The sequence below is a fragment of the Panthera leo genome, chromosome B4 (assembly GCF_018350215.1).
Source record: "Panthera leo isolate Ple1 chromosome B4, P.leo_Ple1_pat1.1, whole genome shotgun sequence".
Taxonomy (NCBI): domain Eukaryota; kingdom Metazoa; phylum Chordata; class Mammalia; order Carnivora; family Felidae; genus Panthera; species Panthera leo.
The window spans coordinates 115,753,364-115,768,983 of NC_056685.1; the positions used below are offsets into that span (position 1 = coordinate 115,753,364).

At 41.0% G+C, this 15,620-nt stretch overlaps 1 protein-coding gene across 2 annotated transcripts in view; it reads right to left on the reverse strand.

The window, feature by feature from the left end:
* The window catches only part of NDUFA12 (NADH:ubiquinone oxidoreductase subunit A12), a 29,279-nt gene extending 14,192 nt beyond the window's left edge, over nucleotides 1-15,087 (reverse strand). The window contains exons 1-4 of one of the 2 annotated variants that reach the window (XM_042947381.1): nucleotides 14,917-15,087; nucleotides 13,932-14,014; nucleotides 10,557-10,644; nucleotides 4,297-4,346 (exon numbers count right to left, since the gene is read on the reverse strand). In XM_042947381.1, the coding sequence (XP_042803315.1) occupies nucleotides 4,297-4,346; nucleotides 10,557-10,644; nucleotides 13,932-14,014; nucleotides 14,917-15,002 (307 nt within the window). In that variant the 5' untranslated portion in view covers nucleotides 15,003-15,087. The remainder of the gene's footprint in view (nucleotides 1-4,296; nucleotides 4,347-10,556; nucleotides 10,645-13,931; nucleotides 14,015-14,916) is intronic. The other variant, XM_042947382.1, reaches the window with a different exon arrangement.
* Nucleotides 15,088-15,620: the final 533 nt, after the last annotated feature.

Sequence of the window (15,620 nt, forward strand, 5' to 3'; positions counted from 1 at the left end):
GTGCATGCCTGAAACTGTGGATAGTACCAACCCTTATAAATACTATCCTTTTTCCTACATTTACACACCTGGGATAAAGATTAATTTATAAATTAGTCACAGTAAGAGTCTAACAACAATAACTAATAGTAAAATAGAACTGTAATATAGTAAGTTATGTGAATATAGTTCCCTCCTCTCAAAATATTTTTGTACCATTCTCACCCTTCCTCTTGTGATGTGAGATGATAAAACACTTTTCTGATGAGAGGAAGTGCAGTAAATGACGCAGGCATTGTGACATAGTGTTAGGCTACTACTGACCTTCTGACCATACATCAGGAGATCACCTGCTTCTAAACCATGGGTGACCAGGGGTGACTGAAACCACGGAAAGCAAAACCGTGGATAAGAGGGGACTCCTGTAGTTGCTACAATCAAATCTGGTTTCCAGGGAAACAAAGCTAGGCATTTAACTGAAGATCAGATTCACTTAACCCTTTTACCTACAATTCACTAAGTTCCATTGTATACTACACTAGGTAAAATGACAATGAAGTCCTATCTCCATCACCAACCTCTATCCTGACCTAAAGACTAGTGTTTAACTGTCTACCCACCATTCCCACTTGGTTTTCTAATAGGCATCTCCTACTTAACATAGACAAAGTAGAATTCTTCATTGCCTCTTCCAGTTCTGCTTCCCCCACCCTACCCGATCTTCCTCACCTCAGTTACCACCAGTAGTTCAGGCCAAAAATCTTGAAGTCATACTTGACTTTTTTCTCTCAAAATTCACTCCATCAGCAAATCCTCCATTTTACTTCAAAATATATCCCTGTGGTAGGCAGTCTCTAGGATGGCCTCCATGACCACAGCCTCTGGGTATACATACCCTGTGTAATCCTCTATGGATAACAGAAAATATATATACTGGTCTCTGTACCCAACTCCTGGCACAAAGCTCCTGAGACTTTTGTAACTTCCTAATGATAACACTAGGGGCATCTATTGTTTTAATATGTCTTTTTTTTTTTTTTTTTTTTTTTTTTTTAAGATTTTATTTTTTTGGCACTTGGGTGGCTCAGTTCGTTAAGTGTCTGACTTCGGTTCAGGTCATGACCTCTCTGTTTGTGAGTTCGAGCCCTGCATCAGGCTCTCTGCTGTCAGCATAGGGCCCACTTTGGATGCTTTGTCTCCCTCTCTCTGCCCCTGCCCCTCTGCCTTGCACATGCTCTCTCTCTAACATAAATATTAAAAAAATATTTTTTTAAAGATTTTATTTTTTAAGTAATCTCCACACCTAACATGGGGCTGGAACCCACGACCCTGAAGTCAAGAATCACACATTCCACCGACTGAGCCAGCCAGGCGCCCCTTAATATCTGTCTTTGATCTGACCCTGACACAGGGCTCCCAACACTCTCATAAATTCCTGAGTAATAAGAGCAGTAGGAGCATCTCTTGTTCTAATGAGGTGACTCTAGATAGGCTTCAAGATGGTCCTGGATGAGGGTAGTCACCAGGAAGACCAAGCCATGATCAAAAGCTTGGAATTTCCAGCTTCACCCCCTAACCTCCTGACCAATCTATAGCTGGCTGCTCAGAAGCGTTGGGCTTGTGTGTGGCATCAGAGGAAGAGGTAGAGGGGGCAGTCTTGTGGGACTGAAACCTTACCTGTTGTGGGATCTGACACTATCTCCGGACAGTGTCAAAAATGAGTTAAACTGTAGGACACCCAGCTGCTGTCAGAGACTTTCTTGTTGTTGTGGGTGGGGGGGGGAATCCCTACACATTTGGTAACCGCAAGTGTCAGAAGTGAAGTGTCTAGTATGTAAAGGAGACTCACAAGAGAAACACACAGCAGGGAAGAGTTTTTCCCTACTAGGGAAGAAAGGAACTGAGGTTTTTTTCCCTCACTTTCATCCACTTTCCATGAGTATGGGCTGTATTTACTGACTCATTTCTAATAAAAAGAACGCAGCATTAAGTGTAGGATGTTACTTCTGAGATTAGGTTTTAAAAGACTGGCCTAATGTAACACCATGTTAACTATACTTCCAAAAAAAAAAAAAAAAAAAGGAAAAATACACACGCACACACGCACACAATTGTGGCTTCCATCTCAGGTGTTCTCTTCACTTGCTCTTAAGAAGCCAGCTGCCACAAGAGATGGCCTTGTGGAGAGGCCCACATGAGTGAGCGCAGAAGCAAATCTCTGAAGTCTGTCTACAGCCACGTGAATGAATTTGGCTATGGAGAGGACTGCAGCCTCAAACGATATCTTGAGGGCAGCCTCGTGAAAGACCCTAAACCAGAGGCATCTAGCTAAGTTGCATTCAATTCCTTACCCACAGAAATCATGAGAGATACTGTTTATTGTTTTAAGCTAAATTTAAGATAAAATGGGTAACTGGTACAGTCCCCAAACTCACAACTCACAGCACTAGCACGTTAGTCCAGCAATCAGCCTGCTCCAACACTGCCCCCCCTTCCTCATTCTTCACGGCAATGACACAGATCCTTTAAAAATGTAAATCACAGGGGGCTCTTGGGTGGCTCAGTCGGTTAAGTGTCTGACTTCGGCTCAGGTCACAATCACCCGGTTCATGGGTTTGAGCCCTGTGTCGGGCTCTGTGTTGACAGCTCAGAGCCTAGAGCCTGCTTCGGATTCTGAGTCTCCCTTTCTCTGCTCCTTCCCCACTCATGCTTTGTCTCTCTCTCTCAAAAATAAAATAAAATGGTCAACAGACACACAAAAAGATGCCCAACATCATTAATCATCAGGAAAATGCAATTCAAAACCAAATGAGATATCATCTTAGAGCTGTCAGAATGGCTAGCAACAAAAAGATGAGAAATAACAAGTGTTAGCGAGGATATGGAGAAAAAGGAACTCTTGTGCACTGTTGGTAGAAATAAAATTGGTACAACTACAGTGGAAAACAGTATGGAGCTTCCTCAAAAAATTAAAAATTAAATTACCATATGATCCAGTAATTCCACTACTGGATACTCACCCGACAAAAACAAAAACACTAATTGAAAAAGATATATGCACCCCTACGTTAAGTGCAGCATCATTTACAATAGCCAAGACATGGAAGCAACTCAAGTGCCCATCCAAAGATGAATGGACAAAAAAGATGTGGTGTACAAATGCAGCAGAATATTACTCGGTCATAAAAAAAGGAATGTGATCTTACCATCTGTGACAACAGATGGGACGGACCCAGAGGGTATTATGTTCAGCAAAATAAGTCAGACTGGAAAAGACAAATACCATATGATTTCACATATAAGTAACTAAAATATACAAAACATACAAAAAACAAAACAAACAAAAAGCAGAAATGGACCCAAAAATACAGAGAACAAACTGACGGTTGCCAGAGAGTATGGGGGTAGGGCAATAAGCGATATAGGTGAAGAAGAGCAGGAAAATAAGTTAAGTCAGTAAATAAATAAACAAATGGAACAAGCATAGTAATGAATTGTAACTCATTGGTTATAACAGGAGTTCATACTGATACAATAAATGAGTAGACTGAAAGTTTGATGAGTAATGGGATACTTAAATAACTTCAAAGTACCTCTACATAAAATGCTAATTAATTGCAAAGGGAAAACTTTAGAAAGGAGAAACTTCGCAGATATACCCTATTCAAGCGAGAAGATACCATCAGTAATGGGACTAATGAAAATAGGGTGCCACCTAATGGGACACTGCTTCTGTGAAATTTCTGCCAAAGACATAGTCTGAATCTAGTCATGAGAAAACACTTGACAAACCCACACTGAAGGACTTTCTACAATATAACTGGCCTGTGTGGTGGCTCAGTTGGTTAAGCGTCCAACTTCGGCTCAGGTCACAATCTCAGGGTTCGTAAGTTCCAGCCCTGCATCGGGCTTTGTGCTGACAGCTCAGAGCCTGGAGCCTGCTTCGGATTCTGTGTCTCCCTCTCTCTCTGCTCCTCCCCCACTCATGCTCTGTCTCTCTCTCTCTCTCCTTCAAAAATAAATAAAAACATTAAAAAAATAATAACTGGCCTGTAACTTTCAAAAGTGTGAAGGTCATGAAAATTAAGGAAAAGTTAAAGAGACTAGAGAGAAATGTGCTCCACATGAAATGCACAATTAGACCCTCTGGCTATAAAAGACATTTGTTGGCACAACTGATGAAAACTAAATGGAATCTGAAGATGATATGACTCTTAATTTCCCGACTTTGACGGTTAAATTGTGGTTACATAGGAGAATATCCTTGTTTGTAGGAATTACACACTGGAGTATTCAGGACATCCTTTGGGAACTTACTTTGAAATGATTCATATACTTCCAACTCTTCAGGAAGTTTAGGCTTGTTCCTAATTTAAAAAAAAAATTATAAAACAGATCACATCCTACTTTACCTTCCAGTGACTTTCAAAGAAATTTAGGGAAAAAAAGCCAAAAAAGCATGGCTTACCACATGTACATGATCCAGGCCCTAGCTATTTCTCCTAGTTACCTAAAATCTTCCCTGTGGTCATTCCATTCCAGCCAAACTGGCCACACTGCTGTTCTTTCAATACATGCAAATATATCTCAACAGACAGGCTTTTGCACTGTGGTTTCTACTGCCTGGAGCTCTTTGTCCCCTTCCCTGGTTTGCTCCCTCCCCTCTTCAAATGTCATTTCCTCAAGGAAGCCTTTTCTAACTTCCAGAGAAGACAGCCACTCCATTACTCTTTATCTTTTTATGAATGCCAGCTTCATATTATCTTCCTTGCATTTACCATTACCTAAAATATAGAATACATTTGTTCTTCTGTCTCCATTCAATGAGAGCAAGAACTCTCATTATTTACTATTGTATTCCCAGTGTCTATAACAGTTCTAGGCATCTGGTAGGCATGCAATAGTTATTTGAACGTCACCTGGGTGGCTCCGTTGGTTGAGCATCCAAATGCAGCTCAGGTCATGACCTCACGGTTCGTAAGTTCAAGCCTCGGGTCGGGCTCTATGCTGACAGCTCAGAGCGTGGAGCCTGATTTGGAGTTTGTGTCTCCCATTCTTTCTGCCTCTCCCCTGCTCACACACTCTCTCTCTCTCCCTCTCTCAAAAATAAGTAAACATTAAAAACCAACCAAACAAAAATAGTTATTTGAATAACAATGATAAACTGTTTGCTATTCGCTACTTTGTATATAATACCTGTCTCTCTAATTAAAACTGAATCGGGGCACCCTGGGAGGCTCAGTCAGTTAGGCTCCAACTTTGGCTCAGGTCATGATCTCATGGTTGGTGAGAGCCCACATTGGGCTCTCTGCTGTCAGCATAGAGCCTGCTTCAGATCCTCTGTCCCCCTCTCTTTCTGCCCCTCCCCTGCTTGTGCTATTTCTCTTTCAAAAATAAACAAACATTAAAAATTAAAAAAAAAAAAAAAATCAACCCAACTACAAATTTACTCATGGATCAAATCAAAGGTAAGACTCCACAAATTTAGAATTCCACAATGTATTACACTTAGCAAAGAGGGGGTCTTCTTGAGAAACAAACAGCTAAACTTGTCCGACAACACTTCTCCCTACATCATAAGCCTTTAAGCTTCCCTTATAAACAAGGGTCATCAAAGGTACTCAGGCATTAGGAGGCTGCTCTCCACAAAGAAATTCAGCTTTATATCCTCAATTGTCCTCAGGCACCTGCTGGAATGATGTTATGTTCTACAGCTTTCTACCTCTTTTTCATGTGATCTCAGATCATATAAAAGAACTTGCTTGGCAGAATAGTACTTTTATCTTTTCATAGTTTTTACCATGTTATCATTTCAAATATGTTTCATCACATAATTTAAATCAGTTCCCTCCCGCACCTCCCCTCACATTCTCCCAAAATATAGACCATGAGCGCTGAGTAAAGATGAGTGCTTTGAAGGAAACAGATCTCAATCTGAGATCTGAAAGAGATAGCCACAGGTCTTCTGCATCCTCCTAGGACCAATTCCACCCCAAAACAATCAACCAAACAAATAACTTGGACACCTTACCTCCTAAAGCCAAATTCCACTTTTGAGTCCTGGGTCTCAAATAGTGCCCCTAACATATAAAATGCCCCTCAGTGAAAGTAGACAGCTCTTGATCTAAAATCACAGTCCCTTGGATCTTAAAAGAATGATACGCTATGGTAACATGTAATATCACTGCTGCTTTCTCACAATCACAGCCAATGAGTATAAAGACAATTCATTACAAGCATACCTTGGAGATATTGCAGGCTTGGTTCCAAACTAACACAATAAAGTAAATATTGCAATAAAACAAGTCAAATGAATTTTTGTTTTCCAGTGCATATAAAAGTTATGTTTATACTACACTATAGTCTATTAAGTGTACAACAGTAGTATATCTAAAAAAAAAAACACAACATATGCCTTGATTAAAAAATACTTTATTGCTTGCTGAAAATACTAACCATCATCTGAGCTTTTAGGGAGTTTTTAATTTTTTGGCTCATGGAGGGTTCTTGCCTTGAAGTTGATGGCTGCTGACTGACCAGAGTGGTGGGGTGACAGTGGCGATTTCTTAAAATAAGACAACAATGAAGTTTATCACACTGATCCACTCTTCCTTCTCATTAAGGATTTCTCTGTAGCCATGTAATGCTATTTGATAGCCTTTACACACAGTAAAACTTCTTTCAAAATTGGAGTCAATCCTCTCAAGCCTGCCACTACCGTATCAACTAAGTTTATATTATATTCTAAATCCTTTGTCATTTCAACAATCTTCACAGTATCTCTGCCAGGAGTAGATTCTAGATCAACAAACCACTTTCTTTGCTCATCCATGAGAAGGAACTCCTCATCCATTCAAGTTTGATCATAAAACTGCAACAATTCAGTCACGTCTTCAGGCTCCACTTCTCGTTCTCTTGCAATTTCTACATTTACTTCCATAATTACTTTATCCACTGAAGTGATAAACCCCTCAAAATCATCCATGATCAATGGGTTGGAATCAACTTCTTCTAAACTCCTGTTAATGATGGTATTTTGACCTCTTCCCATGAAATCACAAATGTTTTTAATGGCATCTAGAATGATTGAATCCTTTTGAGAAGATTTTCCATTTACTTTGCCCAGATCCAGCAGAGGCAGCTATAGCCTTATGCAAGGTCTCTCTTAAATAATACTTGAAAATCAAAATTACTCCTTCATCTGTGGGCTAAAGATATTGTGTTAGCAGGTATGAAACATGAATCTCACTGTACATCTCCATCAGAGCTGCTGGGTAACCAGGTGCATTGACAATGAACACTAATATTTTGAAAGGAATCTTTTTTTCTGAGCAGTAGGTCCCAACAGCAGGCTTAAAATATCCAGTAAACCATGCTGTAAACAGATGTGTGGTCACTCAGGCTTTGTTGTTCCATTGGTAGAGCATAAGATTTAGCATAATTCTTAAGGGCCATGGGATTTTCTGAAAAGTGAATGAATATAGGCCTCAACTGAAAATCACCGGCTGCATTAGCCCCTAACAAGAGAGTCAGCCTGTCCTTTGAAGCTCTGAAGCCAGGCACGGACTTTTCTCTAGCTATGAAAGTCCTAGATGGCATCTTCTTCCAATAGAGTGCTGTTTCGTCTACATTGAAAATCTGTTGTTTAGTGTAGCCACCTTCACTAATTATCTTCGCTAGATCTTCTGAATAACTTGCTGCAACTTTCATATCAGCACTTGCTGCTTTACCTTGCACTCTTGTTATGGAAACAGTGTTTTTCCTTAAACTTTATGAACCAAACTCTGCTAGCTTCACTTTTCTTTTGCAGCTTCCTCACCTCTCAGCCTTCACAGAATTGAAGAGGTAGGGATTTGCTCTAGACTAAGCTTTGGCTTAGGAAATGCTGTGGTTGGTTTGATCTTCTGTCCAGAACACAAAAATTTACTCCGTATCAGCAATAAGGCTGTTTCACTTTCTCATCATTCTTGTGTTCACTGGAGTAGCACTTTTAACTTCCTTCAAGAACTTTTCTTTTGCATTCACAACGTGGCTAACTGTTTGACACAAGAGGCCTAGCATTCAGCCTGTCTTGGCTTTCAACATGCCTTCCTCACTAAGCTTTATCACTTTTAGCTTTTGATTTAAAGTGACAGGGGCGCCTGGGTGGCTCAGTCGGTTAAGCGTCCGACTTCAGCTCAGGTCACGATCTCGCGGTCCGTGGGTTCGTGCCCCGCGTCGGGCTCTGGGCTGATGGCTCAGAGCCTGGAGCCTGCTTCTGATTCTGCGTCTCCCTCTCTCTCTGCCCCTCCCCTGTTCATGCTCTGTCTCTCTCTGTCTCAAAAATAAATAAACGTTAAAAAAAAATTTAAAAAAAAAAAAAAGTGACAGATGTGTGCTCACTTCAGCAGCACATGTAATAAAGTGACAGATGTGCAACTCTTCCTTTCTCTTGAACACTCAAAGGCCTTTGAAGGGTTATTGATTGGCCTAATTTCAATATTGTGTTTCAGGGAACAGGGAGGCCTGGGGAGAGGAAGACAGGGGAATGGCCAGTTGGTGGAGCAGTCTGAACATAACATTTACTAAGGTCACCATCTTATATAGGTGTGGTTCATGGCACCCCAAAAGAATTACAACAGTAAGCTCAAAGATCACTTGATTACGGGTCACCATAACAAACATAACAACAATGAAAAGTTTGAAATATTGTGAGAATTACCAAAATGTGATACACAGACACAATGTGAGCATATGGTGTTGGAAAAATGGCACCGACAGACTTGCTCATGGCAGGGTTGCCTCAAACCTTCAATTTGTAAAAAACTTCTCTGATTTGTGCAGCACAGTAAAGCAAAGCATAATGAAACTAGGTATGTCTGCATCGTGGCCTTCAAACTACATCACTGATATAGGTCAATGCTCCTAATTTGTCCAAGTAGTAGAAGCTGAGAACTGGTTGTAGGTGAAATGTGATATATGTGCTTAATTCACAATATATATATTTTTAAAATTTACTTAAATTCAAGTTAGTTAACAACACAGTGCAGTACTGGTTTCAGTAGTTCACAATATATTCTTAAAAAACCGTTCTGTTCAATCAAGTAGCCTATTAATTTAAGTACAATAAAAACTTTAATTCGGTCACATTAGCTAAATTTCACAGTGTCCTGGGCCAGATGTGACTAGTGGCTACCTTATTGGACAGCACAAACATATAATATTTCTATGATCATGAAAAGTTCTACTGGATAGTGCCATATTTAGGGTGACAAATATTTTAAATTATCATTTAAAAAACAAGAAATCTCACCATTGAAATACACATTTCCACTTTCTCTTGAAAAATCCTATCTAGAAACCGTTGACCAAATTCTCAGCTGATGGAACCAGGGAGTGATGAATAGCACTGCTGCCCTCTTTGATGGAATGTGTGCTTTTCAGTCCTTTACAGTCCCCACTACTCCCTACTGTCTCACACTGTACTTCATTAACTTATGTTATATGCCTGGATTTCTAATCGAGTCTTTATAATACCCTTGAGATTATTCCAGTTCCTACACAACAGAGCCTCAAGCAGTTTCTGATGATCAAGTTCAATTAAATAAAATGTCACAGGTAACCTAATACACTTATTTCTAGTTTTCTGGTGAAATTTTCTAGACAAACTATAACAGATACCTAGAGTTTAATTATGTATCAAACAAGTGGTATTATTTTAGCAATCTATGAAACAGACAGAAGTACTTTGCTTTGAAATATTTTACACAAAATTTGATAATCCACGTAAGACCATTTAGAATTTCATTTCAAAACAGATATATTATAAAATTACTTTTTAGAGACCTAAGGAATTTGAGGGCTCTCATTTTACAGATGAAAAAACTAAGCCCCAGAGAGGTTAAGGAACTTGCTTAAAGTCCAATTGCCAAATATTCAGAGTCAGAATTCGTTTTGCTTTTCCCTTCACCCATAGCCACGTGATAATGTGGCATACTGTTTTTCCCCAAAGACAGCCACACCATCATATACGCCAACGTGTAATGTGATGTTGACATGCCTCCATTAAGACACAGGGTTTATGTTCTCTTTCATTAAGCTTGGGCAGAGTTTTCAAACTGCCTCAACCAACGGAATGCAGAAACAATACAGGATAATTTCCAAGACTAAGTCAGTTAAGGCCACATGGCTTTCTGCCTGGTGCTTTCTCTTACAGCACTTGCCTGAAGCAGTGCAGGCCACCGGAGGGTGTACCAGCCCAAAGCCCCAGCTGTGCTCCCTGGTGACATCCAGCACCCGCTGCCAGATACCAAATGAACAAGTCTTCAGATGATTCTGGTATCCAGCCTTTGAGTCTCCGACCTGACATTCTAGAGCCGAGATAAGCTAGTCTGACTATGACTTGCCTAAACTCCTGACCCATAAGAACTGAGAAATAAATGCTTGTTGTTTTAAGACCCTAACTTTTAGGGTTATTTGTTACAGTCACCGTAACTAGGACAGACGCTTTCAGATCACTGACTGTTTTACAAACAGATATTCAATAAATATTTGTGTAATTGCCAAGCCAAATAAAATAACATGTTGACTTAGCTTACCATTCTGGGGGGACCATGCTTCCATCCACATCCCAAAACGTGTTCTTGCCATTCATTTCAGTTGTATATATAACCCATCGGTGACGACCTGAGTGGAAAGATCAACATTTGTAAAGATGTGAGGAAATAAACACAACCTTAAAAAAAAAAAAAAAGTATAATTCTATATCAAAGAAGACTTTTTTTTTTTTTTAATAAGAGACTTTTATGTGCTTTCACATAAAAGAAACGTTAAAGGAATAGCACCCCGGGTATATCAGTGAGGACAAGCCTCAGGAAGTGTATCGCGAGCTTTCATCAATAGCCCGGCAGCTGCCAGAGCAAAATCCCTACACTGGGACTCAGCCTCACTCTATGGGTGGGACTCAGGCATTTCCCACAGTGGAGAACTCTTGCTTCTCCCCCTGTACCGCTGCCAAGGGAGAAAGTAAAGGAATGTGTTTCCAACTGTTAAGGGTATTCAGGAAATAAACTGTTCTTCCTGAGACTGGGGCAGGAGAAATGTACTCACAGCAATCATACTTGAATTATATGTTTCCATATAAATATTTTTAAATGACCACCAGAGATCCTCTTGGAAACTGGTGATCACACATAATAAGCAAACATTATAAATGATGGTTAGATAAATAGGATAGCTCCTGTCACCAAAACAGTATGGCTGCATTTTTTTATTTAACATATTTCTGTGAAATAGTTGGGGATCTAACTACAATTTACACAACTGTTTCTTGGAGCACCTTGGTGGTTCAGTCAGTTAAGAGTCTGACTCTTAATTTTGGCTCAGGTCATGATTTCACGGTTAGTAAGTTCAAGCCTCACACTGGGCTCTGCACTGACAGCATGGAGCCTGCTTGGGATTCTGTCTCCCTCTCTCTGCCTCTCTCCTGTGTGCTATCCCTCTCTCAAAATAAATTTCAAAAATAAACTTTAAATAAATAAATAAATAACTATTTCTATTGGGTCCTTAAGTTGAGCATCAACCTGGATTCTAATCAATACTCTGTCACTTATTATTAATGAGTTTTAGGCAAATTTTATGAGCCTCAGTTTTTTTACCTATCAAAAGTGGATGAATACAGGGCAGTTGGCTGGCTTAGTCAGTACAGCATGAGACTCTTGAACTCAGAGTTGTGAGTTTGAGCCCCATGATGGGCACAGAGCTTACCTTAAAAAAAAAAAAAAAAAAAAAAAAAAAAGTGGGAGGGTGCTGCCTGGCTGGCTGAGTTGGTAGAGCATGGGACTCTTGATCTCAGGGTTTTAAGTTCAAGATCCTCACTGGATGTAGAGGTTATTGAAAAATAAAATCTTTAGGAGCAACCGGGTGGCTCAGTTGCTTAAGCGTCCAACTCTTGGTTTCAGCTCAAGTCATGATCTCATCATGGTTCACGGGTTTGAGCCCTGAGTCCAGCTCTGTGCTGACAGGGCACAGCCTGCTTGGGATTCTCTCTCTCCCTCTCTCTCTCTGCCTGCCCATCCTCTGCTTGAATAAATAAAAAACATTAAAAAAATCTTTAAGAAAATGTTTTTAAAAAAAATCTTAAAAAACAAAAGTAGATGATTATACTTACATCTTAAGGTTGCTATGAAAATTAAATATCACACAGACACCTAGTTTAGCATTGGGCAAAAAAGCGCATAATATTAATTCCTTCCACCCCTCCCTTATTGCCCCTAACCCCACAAATAGAAAATACTGAATTCATCCCTATAATGGGTTTTAAGGCAATAAACAAAAAGCAATCTGCATTTACTTTACAGAATTTTCCTGGGTAAATACATAATCAACAAACATCAAGGAATGCTATTTAAATATGACCTTCTCAGGGCGCCTGGGTGGCTCAGTCAGTTAAGTGTCCAACTTCAGCTCAGGTCATGATCTCACAGTTTGTCAGTTCAAGCCCCCAATCTGGCTCTCTGCTGTCAGTGCAGAGCCCACTTCTATCCCCCTCTCTGCCCCTTTCCAGATCATGCTTGTGCACATGCTCTCTCTCTCTCAAAAATAAATAAACATTTTAAAAAGATAAAAATAGGGGCACCTGGGTGGCTCAGTTGGTTAGGCGTCCGACTTTGGCTCAGGTCACGGTCTCACGGCTCATGAGTTCAGACCCCGCGTCAGGCTCTATACTGACAGCTCAGAGCCTGGAACCTGCTTCAGATTCTGGGTCTCCCTCTCTCTGCCCCTCCCCACTCATGCTCTGTCTGTCTCTCTCGCAAAAATAAATAAACATGAAAACAAAAGTCTTGTTAAAAAAGATCAAAATAAATGTGACCTTATCTATTAAAGGAAATACAGATTTCAAGTGCAACTAAGAGCCTCTGGAGCCCATGCCTTTGAGGGCGCTCCTCTGGCATGCCTGAGCCTCTCCCGGCAGCCACTAGGTTGCTTCTACACCATCCTGGAGCCTTCTCCCAAGCCCTGGATCAAATGGAAACAATAGAGCTTTCTGCAGAAAAAAATAAAATTTCAAGATTTGCTTCTTCCATTAGAGAAATCAATTTTGAGAATAAGTAACTAATAGTAAAGTGTAATCCAACGAGGCAGGGGAATGGGAATGTGAAGGCACATGGAGAAACCTTGGAAAAGATTTCACAGTTAGGCCATGATGACAGAGAAGAGCCTTAACAATCTCACAATATATACATCAAAATTTTAAATGTGCATACTCAGACTCAGCAATTCCACTCCTAGGAATTTATTCTTGGAATATTTAAACAAATGAATGTGGATGTAGTTACCAGCAAGTCACTGCAGCATTGTTTCTAATAGCAAAAGGTTGAAGGCAATCAATCTAAATGTCTATCAATAGTGAAGTGTTTGAAAAAATAATGGTTCTTCCATACAGTTGAGAATTGTGTTGCTGTTAAAATGAATGTTGCTGGGCGTCTGGGTGGCTCAGTCGGTTGAGCACTGGACTTTGGCTCAGGTCATGATCTCACAATCTGTGAGTTCAAGCCCAGCGTCGGGCTTTGCCCTGACAGTGAGGAGCCTGTTTGGAACTCTCTGTCCCAATCTCTCTCCACCCCTCCCCTACTCACTCTCTCTCTCAAACAAAAACCAACATAAAAAAAAAAAAAAAAAAGAATGTTAAATTTTTTTTTTAAATGAAAAAACACAAACAAATATCCAAAGAATGCCGTAGATACATCCAACTTAGTAATATGGAGAAATGGGCCATTATTTTTAAGTAAAAATATTTCTGTTTACACACAACATACATAATCCCATGAAATTAAAAAGAAAGTGTATGTTGGTTTATACACTCATTAAAGAAGCTCCTAGTATATTATAGGAATTTCTATATTATAGAAAACAGAGTCAAATCCAGTCTCAATCTCACTCCCATTATTTATATCAAAAAGTATTGTACTCACCAAAAAATTGCTTGTTGTCCTCATAGTATTTGTTTCCATATTTGTCTTCCCCCACTAATGTACCAACCCTCACATCATTTGCCCTGTTAATATCAAAAGAAAACATATTTTAGAATGATTCTTTGTTCAAAACACAAAATACAGTGAGTATAACAACTTTCAGTCGGTCAAGGCTGCTGCACCAACGAGAAAAATGAAGAAATCTGGGGATGGTAGCTGTTGTTCACTTCTAGCCTTCATCTCCAGGATTAAGCCACCCACTGTTGAAGAATCAAGCTTTCAGGTAAGAGCTCTAGAATCCCTACTCATGTGGCCCCCAGCACCACGTAGACAGGTAAGACAGATCAAAAAAGACAGATAGACTCAACCGATATGCTTAAATTACACTAAATATACACACGCAATATCTTCAAGTTACAAGACTACTTTTATCTATTATCCCTACTAGACCTTCAGGACTGGAGTTAGCAAAAACCCTCAGGAAATCAGGAGGCCAAAGTATTTCATCTGAAAATGATTCGAATGTCTCCAGTCTTTCATTCGATTGTGGGTCTCCAATTCGGTTTCCGCGAACAATGTTGCTCCCCCAATTCAAAGAATGTGAGGACTAGCAGGGACCATTATGATCTTAACTGCATAGAGGAAACTGAAGGCCAGCGAAGGGAAAAACTTTCCCAAGGTCACACTGAATACTGGACAAAGCTCACTCCTCTCCAGGAAGCCGGCCGGGCAGCCCACACGCCCTCGACTCTTACAGCTCGGTCTCTAAACCTGGTTTTGATCTTGTCTCAAGGAGACAGCTCCCTCCCCCCCCCCCGCCCCCCAACACACACTTCGTCTTGGGGAAGCCGGGTAGAGACTGGGTGGATTGTCCTTGACAAAAATTGCGAATTCTCCAAGAGGACCCAAGCCCAGGACTCTTTCCAAGAAACCAGCTAACTCAAGTCCAGTCCCGGAGGCCAAGAGCATGGCTCTGGCCACCCACCTGAAGAAAACTCGTAGATAGCCGCGGAGGCCACCGTGGCCGCTGAGCTGCTGCAGCCCGCGTTTCAGGACCTGCAGGAACTCCATCTTGTCCCGTAGGACCAGCCCCCCGGGTGCTACGCTCAAAGTGCACCGGGAGGAAGCGAACACTGCAGCACTGTACGGACCACAAAAAATTCCGACTCGCGCACGCGCGCGAGATACGCAGAGATGGTTCTACGCATGTGCGGGGTTGGCGCCCCTCTGCGCGATCACTTTACGGTTTTCGGAAAAACGCTCGGCCAGTTTCCCCGGGAAGCAAAGGCGCGATGAATTTTGAACAGCCGTGTGGGTCTTTATTTAGAGCGCGGGGCAGCTGGTGGTGAGCTCATGTAGACTAGGCTTCCGCAGATGGAGGTTCTTTCTATGGGACCTCAGTTTCCTCATCTAAAAGGATTGGCTCAGGCTACTTCAGAAATTCTAGCGCAAAGATTCTTAATTTTTTTTAATGTTTATTTATTTTTGACACAGAGAGAGACAGAGCATGAACGGGGGAGGGGCAGAGAGAGAGGGAGACACAGAATCCTAAGCAGGCTCCAGGCTCTGAGCTGTCAGCACAAAGCCCGACGCGGGGCTCGAACCTACAGACTGAGATCAAGACCTAAGCCGAAGTCGGGCGCTCAACCGACTGAGCCACCCAGGCGCCCCATCTAGCGCCAAGATTCT